The sequence below is a fragment of the Vanellus vanellus genome (assembly GCF_965231255.1).
Source record: "Vanellus vanellus genome assembly, chromosome: Z".
Lineage (NCBI taxonomy): Eukaryota > Metazoa > Chordata > Aves > Charadriiformes > Charadriidae > Vanellus > Vanellus vanellus.
This window is the reverse complement of record NC_138908.1, coordinates 47,772,019-47,790,185: the sequence shown is the minus strand read 5'-3', so window position 1 is coordinate 47,790,185 and position 18,167 is coordinate 47,772,019. Positions and strand designations below refer to the sequence as shown.

Sequence of the window (18,167 nt, the reverse complement as noted above, 5' to 3'; positions counted from 1 at the left end):
AAACCATGAAGATTTAGAAAAAGGAAGACAAAAAGGAGTTAAAAATCTGAGGAACCTAAAAAACAAGTTAAAAGTTGGGAACGATTACAGACAAAACATTTATTGCTAGAAAAACTCTGGATTTATTTTACAGTACTAGAATCAGGAAGATGGTTGCATCTGCCATCTATACATAATCAATAAACCCCACCTGAAACATGGGAACAACAAAGTTCTTCATGAATTAAATAAGTCTACAAAAGCTCCAGAAATTCAATCATCCCGCTGGTGGAAAAAGTGCTTCAAATTACACAATTCACTAAATATCTCTTTAATAGGTGTCCTGCTTGGTTACCACCAGTGAGAAAAACATCTTGCATATGAACAAAACACAAATAAGGAGGTTTGCATAACCAGTAATTGTGCATTTTTTAAAATGGAAGCGAAATGAAGAGCTTTGTTATACTATGGTCTGTTTGTCACTGAAAACAGTATGAAGGTGTCCTGATAGTCAGATTTCCAGACCCAAACATTATTTTAGGGTAGATTTTAGTCAAAGAGCTGCCTAACTAATTGTTGCAGTTTTATTAATAGAAAGAACAAAGCTCCTGTCTCTGAATTTACTGGGTACAAGGTCTTTCCCATAATAAATAAAACTTACCAAATCAAAAGCTTTCTGTGAAAGCCAAGAGTTTGCTCAGTCAAAGCAACCAACCAATTTTGCAGCAGAGGAGAGGATAAAAAAGTATTTAAATTATCTTGAAAAATAAGAGTTGGAAAAAAGAACGAGTACCTAGTAATCCTTGGAAACATTCTTTTTCAGAAAATATGCTTTCAAAAGGAAAAACAAGAGAAGCTGGAACATCAACAGGGGCAGGAGGAGAAAGAGAAAAGGGAGAAAACATGATAAATAGACATTTGTCTTTTCTAAAAGTATGCTGCTTAGTTATTTTCTAGCTATTGGATATCAGATATCACCGTTAGCATACAAGCTGATTTTTACTGACGATAGTGGTAGTTTAATATGGTGCTATTGGCTAATAGAATAACCCTATAAAGTTGCAAGATTTAGCAAGCTGACCAACATCAAGGAAGTCCTCAGGGGAAGAATTTGGCATAAAATCCACCACCAGTTCCTTACTTTTTTCCCTGAAATGTATGCCCACACATGAAAATTATTAAGCAAGGGAAACACAGAACTGAGTAGTATTATCTTGGTCTGTGCTAACAGCAAAATTGAAATTATAGTAGAACGCATGGAATTGGAATAAAACAGAAAGAACTATGCAGGTATGCATAGAACTAACTGTGTCATTAATTTAATTTTCCAGCCGCATAGAACAAAAATTCTCAAACAGCATGAATTTTGCTAAAACCATTGAGTTGTTAAGGTATCTTCAGTGGGACTACACTAAGCTACTTAAATCAATGATGTGAATAGCTAAGAGTGCAGCAGATTATATGGAAACACATAGCCAAGATTAGATAGCATTGGTAACTGGATCAGTTACTAAAGAGGCCTTTCTTTCAGTCTTCATGTAACCACAGATGATCCTGCAACAACACTGGTTTTTAGATCTCCTATTTTCTTTACAAGTGGCTCATCCTATTAATGTTTAAGAAACACATTTAACGGTTTTGCTGTTCATATTTACATTGGTTTTATGGCAGATTTTCAATTTTGGCAACTTTTTTACAAAGAACTGAGAGGGATGTGGAGATGCGTAAACTTCATTAACAGCTTTTGCAATAAATCAGTGGATTTAAAAAAGATAGGAAAATTAATAAAATGTGATCTGCTTATATCAGTTGGTTCTTAGTGGTTTAAGAAATAACATGTAACTATATACTGGCAATTTTTTACCCTAACTCTAAGAGCAATTATCAAAGTAATGTGAGTGATTCCACTCCAATTATGAACAATTTTAGAATAGATTCTGGCCATTAGTGGACCAGTTAAGACAATCTTGCTGTGATGCATTTTGTACTGAACTTGTGACCAAACTACTCCAATTTTTTTCATTTACTATCTACCTTTCCACACACACACAAAAAAAACCTTAGCATTGTTGCATTAATTGGTGTGCCTGGATTCCATACCAAACTTCTTTAAAGGACCGCTCTTTACAGAACTGAAATTCCTTTGATCATGGTTTTTCAAGGTTAGGTGGAAGATGGCTGTTTGAAAAGCTTTAGTGAGTTAATTACATTCCTCTTAATTGAATGCATTCTAATGATACATTTAACATGCATAATAAAAAACTAACATGTGTTTGCAGCTGCAGAAGAAATAGAGTTTACTACAGTGTTATAAGCTTAACCTTTGTTATGGTGCATGGAAACATGAAAGAATACCAGTAGCATTCCAATGTACATAAACAGTTTCTTAGACAGACTTTCTAATATCCAGATCCTCAAAACATTATACTTTATTAAGGATATTTGGAAATCAGCTACATGAAAAGGTGTATTTCTGCTTTTAAAATATACTGAGTTTTATCAAAGTGTGTAAAAAGGATCTTAAAAGCCATCAGTGCTTTTCACAGAATCACAGAATCACAGAATTATCAGAGTTGGAAGGGACCTCTAGAGATCATCTAGTCCAACTCTCCTGCTAAAGCAGGATTGCCCAGAGCACATTACTCAGGACTGCATCCAGGCGGGTCTTGAAAATCTCCAGAGAAGGGGACTCCACAACATCCCTGGGCAGCCTGTGCCAGTGCTCTGTCACCCTCACCGTAAAGAAGTGTTTCCGTGTATTTGAACGGAACTTCCTGTGTTCTAACTTGTGCCCATTGCCCCTCGTCCTGTCACTTGGAACCAATGAAAAGAGCCTGGCTCCATCCTTCTTCAACCCACCCTTTAGATACTTATATGCCATAATAAGGTCTCCCCTCAGCCTTCTCTTCTCCAGGCTAAAGAGTCCCAGCTCTCTCAGCCTTTCCTCATAAGGGAGGTGCTCCAAGCCCTTAATCATCTTAGTTGCCCTTCGCTGGACTCGCTCCAGCAGTTCCCTGTCCCTCTTGAACTGGGGAGCCCAAAACTGGACACAGTATTCCAGTTGTGGCCTCACCAGTGCCGAGTAGAGGGGGAGAATGACCTCCCTCGACCTACTGGCCACACTCTTCCCTATGCAGCCCAGGATTCCATTGGCCTTTTTGGCGACAAGGGCACATTGCTGGGCCATGGATAATTTACTGTCTACCACAACCCCCAGATCCTTCTCCTCCAAGCTATCTCCCAGCAGGTAAGCCCCTAACCTGTACTGGTGCCTAGCATTCTTCCTCCCCAGGTGCAGGACCTTGCACTTGGTTTTGTTGAACCTCATTAGGTTCTTCTCTGCCCAGCTCTCCAGCCTGTCCAGGTCACGCTGGATGGCAGCACAGCCCTCTGGGGTGTCAGCCACCCCACCCAGTTTGGTATCATCAGCAAACTTGCTGAGGATACACTCTGTCCCCTCATCCAGGTCATTAATGAATATATTAAACAAAATAGGACCAAGTATTGACCCCTGGGGAACACCACTGGTTACAGGCCTCCAACTAGACTCTGTGCCGCTGATCACAACCCTCTGAGTTCTGTCCCGCAGCCAACTCTCAATCCACCTCACTGTCACCTCATCTAGCCCATACTTCCTCAGCTTCCTAATGAGAATGTCATGGGAGACAGTGTCAAAAGCCTTGCTAAAGTCAAGGTAGATGACATCCACGACTTTCCCCTCATCCAGCCAACCAGTTATAACATCATAGAAAGCTATCAGATTGGTCAAGCACGATTTACCCTTGGTAAATCCATGTTGACCACTTCCAATAACTTCCTGTTCCTCAACGTGATTGGAGATGACATCCAGAATGAGTCGCTCCAATACCTTCCCAGGGACAGAGGTGAGACTAACCGGTCTGTAGTTCCCTGGGTCCTCCTTCTTGCCTTTTTTGAAGATTGGAGTGATGTCGGCCTTCCTCCAGTCCTCAGGCACCTCTCCTGTTCTCCATGACCGTTCAAAGACGATGGAGAGTGGTCTAGCAATAACATCCGCCAGCTCTCTCAGCACTCGCGGATGCATGCCATCAGGGCCCATGGACTTATGAATGTCCAGCTTGGCCAAGTGGTCTCTGACCCGGTCCTCCTCAACTGAGGGAAAATCTTCCACTCTCCAGACCTCCCCTTTTGCCTTCAGAGGGTGGGATTCATGAGGGACAGCTTTAGCAGTGAAGACCGAAGAAAAGAAGGCATTCAGTAACTCTGCCTTCTCTGCGTCCTCCACCACTAGGGCACCTGTCTTATTCACCAGCGGGCCTACATTTTCCCTAGTCTTCCTTTTTCTATTGATATATTCAAAGAACCTTTTCTTATTGTCTTTGACTGCAGTGGCCAAGCTGAGTTCTGATTGAGCTTTGGCCCTTCTCATTTTCCCCCTACATAGCTTTGTTATATCTTGATAATCCTCATAAGTTGCCAACCCCCTTTTCCAGAGAATGTAAACTTTTCTTTTTTTCCTGAGGTCCAGCCAAAGTTCTCTATTTAGCCAGGCTGGTCGTCTTCCCCGTCTGCTCGTTTTTCGAGACAAGGGGATGGCCTTCTCCTGAGCTTTTAAGAGCACCTGCTTGAAGTATGCCCAGCCTTCCTGGGCACCTTTGCTCTTCAAAACTGCCTCCCAAGGGACACTCTCGACCATGCTCCTAAACAGGCTAAAGTCTGCCCTTCGGAAATCCAAGGTGGCAGTTCTGCTGGCTCCCCGCCTTACGTGATCAAGAATTGAAAATTCTATCATTTCGTGATCACTGTGCCCAAGGCGACCTCCAACCTTTACATCCTCCACAAGACCTTCTCTGTTAACAAACAGTAGGTCCAGTAGGGCACTTCCCCTAGTTGGTTCCTTCACCAGCTGTGTTAGGAAGTTGTCTTCCACACACTCCAGGAACCTCCATGACTGTTCCCTCTCTGCTGCATTGTATTTCCAGCAGACGTCTGGGAAGTTGAAGTCCCCCACAAGAACAAGGGCAGATGATTGTGAGACCTCTGCCAGCTGCTTGTAGAATACTTCATCGGCTTCTACATCCTGATTAGGAGGTCTATAACAAACTCCCATCACGATGTCTGCCTTATTAGCCTTCCCCTTAATTTTTATCCATACACACTCAGTGTTGTCATCCACACTGTTAAGTTCCTGGCATTCAAAACTGCCCATAACATAGAGGGCCACCCCACCACCTCTTCTTCCTTGCCTATCCTTTTTGAAGAGTTGGTAGCCATCCATTACAGCACTCCACTTGTGCGTGTCCTCCCACCACGTTTCTGTGATGGCGACTATATCATAGTTTCCTTGCTGTACAATGGCCTCCAGCTCCTCCTGTTTATTTCCCATGCTGCGTGCATTAGTATAGATGCACTTCAGCTGGGCTGATTGCCCTGCCACTTTCTTGGGGGGACAAGCCCTAATTCGCACCTGATCATACTCAGGCACTACTGTAGCTACCAAATTATCACTACCCCTCGTGCCTTGGCTGTCACACAATTCACCATCCCCCACCACCACTGGGACAGGCTGCAAGACCTTGCTAACACTTTTACCCAGAAGCACTGGTACGCTTCTCCCAGGCACCACTTTTGTAATCCTGGTCTCATCCCCGTCCCCCTTCAAACCTAGTTTAAAGCCCTTTGAGAGGAAAAAAAGAGAGATAATCCTGTAATTTGTGTAAACCGTGAAAAAGGCAGCAATAGTTGTTTTTGTTATTAAAGAACACTTAAAGAGTTTAAAAGATGGTGTCCTACATGGAGGAAAAGGGGAAATAACACAGAAAAATCATTTATCCAAAGGCCATTTAAATCAATGAGGGTCCTTCCACTGACTATTCAGTGGAACTTGGATGAAGCCTTAAGATGTTAAGAAGAATAAACCAGCCTGGTTTCAGTTTAAGTGACAATTTTTGTGTTGAATTCAGTGACAATTACATCAGGCCTATTTTTTATGTGAAGAACACCCTTTGAGGGAATCCGTCTTTAGCTTGAAGAAGTGTCTGCAGTGATGAAATCTGATTTAAGGTAGGTGAAATAGCTTTGGGTAGCTTTGAAGAGCAAAGGTGCCCAAGAAGGCTGGGCATACTTCAAGCAGGTGCTCTTAAAAGCTCAGGAGAAGGCCATCCCCTTGTCTCGAAAAACGAGCAGACGGGGAAGACGACCAGCCTGGCTAAATAGAGAACTTTGGCTGGACCTCAGGAAAAAAAGGAAAGTTTACATTCTCTGGAAAAGGGGGTTGGCAACTTATGAGGACTATCAAGATATAACAAAGCTATGTAGGGGGAAAATGAGAAGGGCCAAAGCTCAATCAGAACTCAGCTTGGCCACTGCAGTTAAAGACAATAAGAAGAGATTCTTTCAGTATATCAATAGAAAAAGGAAGACTAGGGAAAATGTAGGCCCACTGGTGAATGAGACAGGTGCCCTAGAACTCAGAGGGTTGTGATCAGCGGCACAGAGTCTAGTTGGAGGCCTGTAACCAGTGGTGTCCCCCAGGGGTCAATACTCGGTCCAATTTTGTTTAATATATTCATTAATGACCTGGATGAGGGGACAGAGTGTATCCTCAGCAAGTTTGCTGATGATACCAAACTGGGTGGGGTGGCTGACACCCCAGAGGGCCGTGCTGCCATCCAGCGTGACCTGGACAGACTGGAGATTTTCAAGACCCGCCTGGATGCAGTCCTGAGTAATGTGCTCTAGGCAATCCTGCTTTAGCAGGGGAGTTGGACTAGATGATCTCTAGAGGTCCCTTCCAACTCTGAAAATTCCGTGATTCTGTGATTCTGTGAAATAGCCACCCAGTACCTGCATGCATCAAAGAGAAACAAAGGAGCAAAGTTTGACTGCAGGTAAAAAATGTTCTCTGAAGAGATTTTCTTTGACAAAATACAACAAAATTCTGAATTTTTCTATTTTATTCACTGAGACTCTCATTTGCAATCATTCACAATGTGCTTTAATGAGACAGCTGTGCTTGAGTAAGAGGGTAGTAATTCTACCACACAGGAACTTCAACTTTTGCCTTAGGGCACTGGAGTCCAACTTGCAAGCATCTGGCTGTTTGACTGATGATGGGCACAGTTATTTTTCAGGAAACCACTTGACAAAAAAAGTGAAACACCTATTGGCATCAAATGACACCCTTGCTGACTACTTCTATGCTAGTTTCGGGATCAAAAGGGGCACGACAGCTTGAACTTTGTGATTTTCATTTCACAATCCTATGATGTTGTCAGTCAAGTTGATCCATAGGTTTTGGGGTTCAAAGCTGTACTTTTGCTTCCTATCTTGCCCTGCCGTGCTGACACATAACAACTGAATTCTTGCATCCTTTCCATACCCCACTCCCATAAAGAGGGGTTTAAATCATTTGCCATTAGAACTGATCATTTGTACAGCTGACAGATACACCAGACATGGAATTTCGGGGTAACAGAACAGTGGTTTATCTTAGATTTACATTTAAACTTTAAGTCTGCCTCCAGAGGCTATAGCAAAAGAATTCAGGAACAGCAGAAATACTTCCTAAGATTCTAAACAAAAATGGAAAAGTGTGAGGACTGAGGCAAAAGAAGGGTTAAGTGTGGTAGAACTAATCGGGAGGAATAAGCAGCTGCAGCACTGTTCTGTCAGACGATGAAGTTGTGTGAAGCTACTCCCTAGATAAGGAGGTGCTGGCCACAGGGAAGAGAGATTCCCTTTTCGGTGGGAACGAGATCTTTTAGAGTACGCGATGGTGTAAACAAGTAAAGTAGAAAATTACTGGCCTTGGTAGAAAAGTATATAAAGAGCACGCTTGCTTAATAGAGCTGATTTGGATTTGGATTTGGATTTGGATTTCGATTTCGATCCTGCATATCGGAGTCCATGCATTTCAATCGCCACAGAAAAGGCCAAATATTCTGCTACAAGATTGAAATAAATGAATTTTTAATATGGACAAAAACGGCCTTAAAAGTGTTTATTCATAATTTAATGCATACTTTGAAAGTGATGACAAAGGAATTCTCTTGTACTTACTACATGTTAAGTATTGGCAACAAAGTAATCTCAAGCACACCAAAAAATGCCCTCTGTGAAAGCAAAAATGAATCAGTCATAAAAATTGAGGTCTATGCACAGAAGAAAAATCATGACGTTTGGCGCCATTACCCTTCTCAAAAAACTTCTAAAACAGTAAAGCTTATCCTTGATGATTTAATATTTAATTTCTATGAAAAAAACTTTCAGATTTATTTTTGCTTAAGTTTCCTCTTTATAAAGTAAAATGAATTCTTATCATAAGTATAGAGGGGTTTGGCCTGCAGTATAAAGAACAAGCAACTTTTTGTAATAAAAGATGTCTACATTTCAAATAAATGTAAGAAAATATTTCTTCTAACTTTGTGATTCACTACAGAGATTTATATTTATTGAAATTCAGAGGTCTTAGTGAATAAGAAAATGAAAGAGATTTTTGCCAATTAATACATAGGTTTAAGAAGATAGGGACAGTGAAGTCACAAATTCTGGGATACAAAACGATGCTAAAGAATAAAAAAAAAGGTCACTGGCTGGATTAGATAATACACATCTGATGTCATTTTTGCCTTCATACCAATATATTCCCAGATGATGCAGTGGCCTAGGTTTTCAGCAAGTTTGCATGGCCATTACTAATATAAATTCACTTTAATTATCTTCTTAAAACTCGCAGTCTGTCTTCACCAAAAAAACAGAGTACTGCACCAGTGATCCCAAAAGATGATGTCCATGGTTTGACAAGCAGAGGTTTCATGTAGGCCCCCGAAGGATGTTGTCTGTCTATTAATGCCTGTAGTGTAACAAGGTGCTGCCCTTCACACCCTCAGCTCTCCCAATGGGCAGGGCAAAGGGAGTAAGAACCAGGCTCCTTAAGGCTCCTCAAGGTTCCTCTGGAGTGTTAAAACGTCCATGTCCCTCAAATCCTAATCAAAATTCTCAGCTTCACCATCTAGCCAGTCAGATCAGGTACCATACACGATTTTCTCAACTCCCACGCAGCAAATTGAATGGGCAACTACTGAGGATGCAGTTCGTGTATATGTAAGCTCGAAGGTACATTATGGTCTTGCTAGACATGGATATTGTAAGTTCTTCGTCCATTAGCTGTTTTGAATTTGCCTGGCTGCTGCAGAGGACGTTATTGATGCACTGGGGTGAATGTGTGCTCCCAAGTTCTTGCTCAGCTTTCAGTATGGCTGTAACTCCATTCCTTCCCTATGACTGTTTGCCCAAACAAGCTTCTGCTTCCAGAAATGTTAAGAATGGCTGTTCACCATGCAACAACCCATTCTTGCAAAGAAACCTGTCTATTAGCAATTTCTTCTGGAAAAACTCAAGTCCTTATTTCTTATTCAACTAGAAAGGAGTCCACTTTACTGTCATGTGATTTACTAAAAAAGAATAATCTTTTGGCAAGAAATACTGATTAGGCATCTTAAAAGGGGAGAAAATGGTTACATAATGTATGTGGATATTATACTACCTGACAAGTTACAATAAGTATGTTAGAACTAGGAACTCCTCTGGCTGAAAACAGGTGCCTGTGTTACAGACCTCATGGCTGTGCTGAGGGGTCAAAGGAAAGTCTACTGAAGTAGACTATGCATTGGTTCAATCAGAATTTTGACAGATGAGAGGTTTTCTATAACCTATTTTATTCAATTAAGAGGGTCCTTCCACATCTTGTCTGCTGAAGAAAGAATTTTACCCTCCTGAGGTCCGTTTCTGCTGTGCAACTAGAATTCAAAAAAATATCGTCTGCCCCGTCATGGGTTTTGTGAAACCCTTCATACATCATGGAGTCCCCTTCCCTGGAGATTTTCAAGACCCGCCTGGATGCAGTCCTGAGTAATGTGCTCTAGGCAATCCTGCTTTAGCAGGGGGGTTGGACTAGATGATCTCTAGAGGTCCCTTCCAACTCAGATGATTCTGTGATTCTGTGATTCTGTGATCAGCAACAGAAAGAGCAGGAGAAAGAGCCCCATAAAGAAAACCTTGTCATGAAGAGACAGATGTGTGTGGGACAGGGTAGTGCTGTAGAAATTTTGAAGACAGTTGTTATCTTTGAGCACACACAGATGGGCATGATCTCCCTCGGGGCAAAATGCTGCAGATGTAGTACAGAAGAGCCAAGAACTGGAAACGTGTGAATGTGTTTCAAAGCACTTTTAGGGTCCTGCGCCATGTTAGGCAAATTCATGAATCTGTACAAATCAGTCTGCAAGTCAGAAGTTAGCGTTCGTTCATATGAAAAGTACCTGTTTAATAATCTTGCTCATTTTAAACTTACGTGTGCTTGAACAACTGAGCTTGTTTCTGTTATTTCCTACCGTTTGAGAGTTTGATTTTGTTAATTTGAAAATAAGATACAAGTGAATGTACAGTTGTGACTCTGACCACCTAGGTCATCTTTGGCAGACCACTTAAATTTTTGCTTCAGTGTTTGCATCCCTAAATTAAAGACATATATCTTTTACGCATTGCTAAGCATATTGAAACAATTAATGACTTAATTTCCTAAATAAAGGAAAATTGTCCAGCCTGTGAATTGCAACTGTTCCATTATTCCTAGTATCCTAGTTTCCAAACTGTTGAAAAAAATCATCAAGTTAGCAATTAGTGCTTTTGTCATAAAAGTTGCCTTTTTTTCAGTGATCTTTTGGGCATAGATCATATGTATTAGGAACCAGTGAATATAACCAATCTTTTTTTCTCTACCACTGCCCTTATTTCTGCAGTATGTACGTGTGTCTTTTGACACAAAGCCTGACCTTCTTCTGCATCTGATGACCAAAGAGTGGCAGCTTGAGCTCCCTAAACTTCTCATCTCTGTTCATGGGGGCCTTCAGAATTTTGAACTTCAGCCAAAACTCAAGCAAGTCTTTGGAAAAGGCCTCATTAAGGCTGCTATGACAACTGGAGCGTGGATATTCACTGGAGGAGTAAACACAGGTAACAACAACATTGAAGTGAAAGTACAGTGGCATCTAGGAGGTTTCACCACAGAAGAAAATTGGGACTGATGAGATTAAGAAGCCATTCCATGTTTTATTTTATTAGTGTTGGCTGTACTATGTGCAAACAAGAAAATGCCACGTTCATACCAGCCTGGCAGCTACCAGGGAATAAAAGGCTTGCTAAAGCATGAAAAGCACACTGGGGAGCTGAAAATAAAGACTCCTGTGAGGCAATTATATTAGTATATTGCCAGTGAAGACTTTATAAGATCAACAGTAAGCTACAGGGAGGGACTACTAACCAGAAATTGAAGAAGTCAAACTCTTACTACATAAACTAGAAAAGATTTTCATCCAGAAAAGACCTTTATTTTATCTTATAAGGTGATATGAAGTATGAAAGGAAAAAAGGTTCTGTTTTGTGGATGTGGTGGGAAACTTGTGAATCAGCATGACTTTTTTCTCTCTTGCAGGCAGCTTGACCTAATTTTTTTCTGTTACCCCTGCAGCAAGAATGATAACATCGCCATTTCTATTCAAAGTTAAGAACATCTGTAACATACCATATGGGTGTCCTAATGGCCCAAGATAGCAGCTGGCCCAGCTTTGCTGGGAGACAACATGCAGGTTTTGGGAATAAACTGCAAAACATAGTTCCCCAGATAGCAAAGGTTGGGCAGTGGCTTCCCAGTTACCTGAAGGAGACAGAAAGGGGGAGGGAGTCAGAGGAAAGTCAAAGAGTTCTGCTAAAGACAAATGCAAGAAATTTTGAGCTGGGACATGTACTTGTAAATGCTTGTGTCATTCTCACTTGCAGTAACAAAGCTATAATTTACAGCTTTAGTAATCCCACAGAGTGTATCCTCTCACTGTCTATGGAAAACATTGTAATCACTCTATCATGCATTAATTTTAGTTCATTGTGGATCAACTCCCACATATTTGAATATGAATGTTTAATAGGAGTCTTGGGCTTTTTAGTTTCCAGAGCACATCAAATTTAAAACAATATTCAGTTTTATCACAGCAGCAGTACAAATAGCAAAGAAGAAGCATAGCTTCTGGAGTGTTAGATAGATAAATAGGCAGACTCATATGTATGTAATAGCTCCCACGTGTCTGCAGGACAAGGAAGAAAATCAGGTTAGATGTTGACCTGTGTACTGTGGTGATAATAGCTATGTTAGTAGCTAGATACTCCTGTAGTGATGATGGCAAAGACAAATATAAATTTTAAGTTAAAAGCATATTAGAAAACTGTAGATATTGTACACTCGTTGCAGTGGTTTACCACAGGAGCTGTAGAAATCAAACTACAGAAATTTTGTGAACGACTGACTCTAACATTTGCATTTGACAAGTGCATGACTGCTTCATACTGATTTTCAAATCATCATAGTTGCAAATACCAAAACAATACAAATGAACTAGGAAAGTCAACATAATTACTGCTGAAAATGATTTTTTCCCCTGTGATCAAAAATTACCTAGACAAAACAATGAAGTTCAAGTTGCTGTGTGTTATTTTAAAAACATAATTCCAGAAGCAGTTCTGCATCATCAGTTGCCTCTGCTGTTTTTTCTTCCTGGAGCAAAGCAGTTGATTGCTCCAGGGCTAGGTTTGCAAACTGTGTAGGTGAAAATTAAGTGTTTTATATCTATGTGAAATTGTACAAATAGAGAATTTCTGAGTATGGTCTGTTCTGTTGATGGTGAATTTTTGAATGAGATTTGTCTTCAAGAAAAGTATAATTGAAGAATTCTGAAATATTGCTGTTGGACTGAGAATCAGTGATGTGACAGGCATGGTGCATACCTGGCTATAAGCTCAACTTTTAAATAACTTTAAAAAGTTGTTCTGAATATTTATGTCACACTGAAAGTTGATGATTCTAAATAGCAGAAGGTTTTGCAGTCTGTACAGATTTTCTGCTTTAAATCCTTTGGGTTGCTGCATGATAACTTAATTCTTAGCTGATTACAGGTACAGGTTGTTTTGTTTTGTTTTTTTTCTTTTCCACAACAGAAAGCAAATTAGACTCCAGGACTTAGAGGATTTGTTAGGTTGTGGGCTTTTTTCTTACATGGTTCATTTACGGTGCAGAAAGACTATGGCTAAAATCACATTTGTTGTATGACTATGTAACTCCAATCCAGTCATCTTGAAATTGTGGAATCTGAACAAGAAGGAAACATAGAAACTGAGTAAAAGATAACATCTGCAGCAAATGCACAGGTCTTCTTCAGTGCAGCCACATCACAAAAAATAGTTATTGATACAGCGGTAAAAAAAATATTTTTTGAAAAGGACGGAAAGGAAGGAAAAGAAGGAAAGGCACTGGTCCTCTGCACAGAGATACCACTGAAACACTGACAAAGGTGGCCTAAAACATACAAGGAGCTTTATCAGAAGGCACTTGGAAAAGAGCTGGGGAGCAGGCACTCTCTCTGCACTAATTTCTGTTTTCTCACTGATCCCCATGGGGGGTTCTAATACTCTGCTGGAATCTATCTCAGGTGACTGAGTTTGTTTGGAAAGAATGGTAGACTAGCTCACCACAGGGTAATGAAATGATGTTTTCACACGTCCATCCTTTATGCAGACAGAAGGGAACAGTTTTGTGCAACTTACACTTTTTTGAGGGGTTGGGTTGTCTTTTTTTAATCCCTGTGCTTCTTTCTATGCTTGGGAAGGATACAAATGTTTGCATGCGCATACGGTTGTGAACACAAGTGCAGATAAACAAGTTACAGTCAGCTGCCAACATTTCCATTCTTATTCCTTGAGCTGTGTAGTTTTTTTCTTGCTACTTCATGTAGTATTTTTTAGCTTAGATGAAATGGACTTACAGTTTTACTGTTACAATAATCCATAGGAATAAATTCATAGTTTTACTTAATTGTAAGTAAATGCATAGGTATTCCTTGTAAAAGAATTCTGTACTAAATCCATACCATAGTGAACAAAAAGGACATAATTATGAGTTTCTATTTTATGCTGTTTCTTTCCCAGGAGTCATTCGGCATGTTGGAGATGCACTGAAAGATCATGCCTCAAAATCTCGAGGGAAGATCTGCACCATTGGTATAGCTCCCTGGGGAATTGTGGAAAATCAAGAGGATCTGATTGGCAAAGATGTAAGCCCTATGTGGACATAGATCACAGACAATATATATAAATCTTGCAGTTAATTTTCCTTTCCTCTCCATCCCTCACTTAACAATTCCTCATAGAATTAATTTCTGCAGAAAAAAATCAATACATACACAGGTTATCCATTACGGTTGATGATAGCAATTTTGACATGGCAACACTAAAAATTCCTGCACTGTATGTTCTTTAAAAATAAATTATAAAGTAATTTCACTAAGTGGTATTTTTGAAAATACATTGAAGTTTCATCCTTAGAACAATATGAACCCTGAGAAGTACCTAAGAAAATAGATTGCAAATCTTGAAGTCTGATTTATTTTGAAACAATACTATGTTGCATTGGTTAAATTCAGAATTGCAGACTGTCTCCCATCCAATATATTCTGTCCTATACATTTTTATTACTGCAATTGTGAAGAGCCTTATAAATGTCTGGGACATGAGATCAGACCTCAAAGAATCATTACTTCAGTCAGCTTCTGAAGGGCAGGGTTGGTGTTTCTTGTACTTTCATAACATTCTTCTGTTTGAAACCTGTATTGTCACTCAGAAAGATTAACCCCCAGATTTCAAATACATGACTAGTTTACTTACAATGGTTATATGTTTTGGCTTTTCTGAGCCCTTTTTTTTCCCCTCACCTCTGGTTCATTCCCAAGCAATCTGCCTGAGAACCAGTGGCTAACTGTGAGTGTAGAAGAGATATAGTCTTCATTCTGCATAATGAACATTTTCATTGTCTACATTACTCTAAACCGTTCTTCTCTGAATGTTCGTCCATTAGCAAGTTGGGGAAGGGAGGAAGATTCAATTATCAGTTAGGTCAGAAGGAATTACAGTGAGTATGAAGAAATTGATCCAACTGGAACTCATTGCAATTCGCTATTACATTATAGCCATTAGGGGGAATTGTATTAGCATGAGGTTTTGTACCCTAATACCACCAGTGCTTCTATAATAGGGTTACCAATATATACAAACAAGCAGGATGGGACTTTGCAGCAGTAATTCTGAATCATTAAGGAACTCTTCTGAGATGCGGTGTGAAAGGTGACTAGCAGAAATAGCTAACCACAAAGATGATGTGCCTTCTCTTAAAAAAGTGTAATGTACACATCAATTTCAAATAAGCAGTCTTTACTGACTATGCAAGGAGTTCTGGGTGCATTGTAAGAAGAAAGAAGGCAAGAAAGGGCATCAAATTTGGGGACATTGGTATTGTTCCATTAGTTATTTCCACCTGTTGGAAAGCTACATACCCCTGTTCCCAGCTAGTTACCACCTGCTAAAGGAGCTATGGAGCCTTCTTTTACAGAAAGAGCTGAAGAAGGAAGTTGGTTTCCCAGCTGTTTCAGACAATTGGAACAGCCCCCCCGATTTCTGATTTCTTTAAGAAACTTTTTCCTCTAAATATCCTTCCAATTTAAACAGAAAACCAAGAACTAGTATGCTAACATTTAAAAAAAAAAAACAACAAAAAAAAAGTTTTCTGGTAAATCAAAAAAGACTAATAATTAGTCTGATGATCAGACAGAAAGTGGCAGAAGTTTAAAAAACAGTAAAGACAGCAAATCTGGGTAAAGTCTTCCACTAATGCAGCCACAATTATATTGCTAGGATTACAGTAACAGGGTCATCACTAAGGAAAAAAATAGTTCCAAAATGTATCTGTGATTGATAGAAGAAATGGAAACTTTTCCTCCCAGCCTCCTGACCCCTAATATTTTCATAAAATTATTGATTAGTGGCATGATGCAATGCTGAAGCACTTGTGGTTTTATCCATCTCTAATGCACATGTAATTATATCACTTTACGCTTACTGATATTGAATTTCGTCTTCCATTTTATTGCCTAGTCAGGCTGCTTTATGAAGACTTTTTTTAACTCTTCATAGTCCACTGAAATATCTGTAAGCTTTTCATGCTCTTTTTAACCCCAAATCCCTTAGAAATGTGTTGAACGGAATACGACCCAGCTTGAGGTAGGCCACTTAAGTCACTAAATCTTCTTAGTAACACTCAGTCTTTGCAAATATTAACTTCTTACTATTTTCTCTCCCTTCCCCCCTCCCTCCCCCCCCCAGCTTTCCCCAGTTACTAATCCCTCAAAGGACTTTCCCTCTTATGCCATGTGTGCAGTTTCTTTACAAGCATTTGGTGAGGAAGCTTTTTTGAAAATCAAAGTGTACTATATTGACTGGCTCATTAGAGGTGAATGCTGTGAAATGAACCAAGGACGTGAAATATAAATAGTACCATAAGCATGTAAAATGAATCATCATTAAGCAAGCAACAAAGGCCACAAAGGATTATGCAGGGTGGGGGGAAAGTCAACCAATAGTAAAAGGCCTGTCAAATTCCAACGTCAATGTGGCTTTATGCCTATATGCACTATGTCTAGTTAAATTATGATCAAAACTCAAGAGTTGTCAAAACATACTATTCCAGCATCAGATAGATACAGAAAAATGTCTTAGTCATGGGATTTGGGGAGAGGAAGGGGGAGAGGGGGAGTTGTTGCCATTGCGCATGCCCCAGTGCGTGTGGCCTCCCTGTGCTTCGTGGCAAGTCAGGGGTGCTCAGCAGAGCTGTGCCTCTGCTAATGCCCCAGCCCTTGCCTGGCTTGTATGGGTTTGGAAGTTACAGCTGAGGAGTTTTATTACATTTAACAGTCCATCCAAATCAGTCAGCTCTTGGGAATCCCAAGGGCTTTCCTCAGAGACATAAAGAGAACTGGCCAAGTTAAGCAAAATATTGCTGTTGTTGGATATTTGTTATGTTGTGATGGTTAAAGATCCCTAAAGAGACTTGTCTTACTCCAGTACTGTAAAAGCAATATAGCAGAAAATAGTGCCCCTCTTAACACACTTAGATTCTAATTTAAAAACAAAGCACACAAGGGAAAGGTAGTCAGTTGACTTATTTCCAATTTTCTCATAGAAGAACTGAGAAAGTAAGGTGGCTTGCTCAGTTGTATAGAAAACTTGGATTAAAAACAAGTTTCTGCCTACATACAGAGACATTCTTCCTTTTGAAAGAGTGCATTTGTGAGTCTTCATAACATACATGTCTTTCCTTTCAGAGTCTGTTCAGTCCTCATTTGGGTTTAATTCCCAGTCAACTCAGTAGGAATAGTACCTGGATTACAAAGAGAACACTGATTTTAATTCTTTCCTTTTGCTCAATGAAATCATTTGAATAAGTTTCATTTTTAGTCCAAAGAGGCTAGTGTTTGAGATTTAAATCAAAATATGCTTTTATTGTGCGTCTCAGTGAAATGCATATTGCCAGCATACTGTGGTATGTCATTGATCAGTCAAGATGATATAGTATATAACTTAAATAGAATGCATTTTTTAGGAATTAAAGTTTTGAGAAAAAAAAAAAAAAACAACTTTTTCTTACTGAACTAAATTAAATGAAAATTGACTTCCTGTGCTGCTATGCTGAATCACTACAAAATCCATGACACCCACTCTTCTATGTCTGCTATAAAAATCCTTCCATACATGGATCCAGCAGGTTGACATAAGGAGAAATTCCTAAATTCTCTCCAAATTTCTTGAGTTTTATTTGTCTCACTTAGAGTACTATTATAGCTGTGGATTACAGTGTTTGTCTCCTTATATTACTTCATTGATTTTTCTATTATGCTCACCAACTAAAGTAGGGCAAAACTGAAGCTCAGGAGAAATTTTGGAAAAAGTAGAATACTTATTATTTTTAACAAAGGCTTTAGCCAGTGAAAAGGAAGCAATACTGGTCAGCTTTTATCATTTAGTCCAAAATATAAGCCTACTCTGTAGACTTGTGCATAAACTGATAAAAGTGCTACATAAAAGCAAAAATTGTTATCAGAAAGAAAATTACTTTCTCACAGCAAATTTATATCTTTATAATAAATATATATTATACAAATATATATTATATGTAGCATATATTAAATGTACTATAATACATAATATAGGTTTTATTATTTATATTATTTATAGCTCATATATGTTATATATTTTATATGTTTGTATATGTATCA

General features: G+C 39.4%; 1 protein-coding gene across 2 annotated transcripts in view; it reads left to right on the top strand.

The window, feature by feature from the left end:
* The window catches only part of TRPM3 (transient receptor potential cation channel subfamily M member 3), a gene marked incomplete at both ends in the record, with an annotated part of 425,131 nt that overhangs the window by 279,633 nt on the left and 127,331 nt on the right, over nt 1–18,167 (top strand). For both annotated transcript variants that reach the window (XM_082497003.1, XM_082497004.1), the window contains 2 exons: nt 10,761–10,974; nt 13,993–14,117. In XM_082497003.1, the coding sequence (XP_082353129.1) occupies nt 10,761–10,974; nt 13,993–14,117 (339 nt within the window). The remainder of the gene's footprint in view (nt 1–10,760; nt 10,975–13,992; nt 14,118–18,167) is intronic.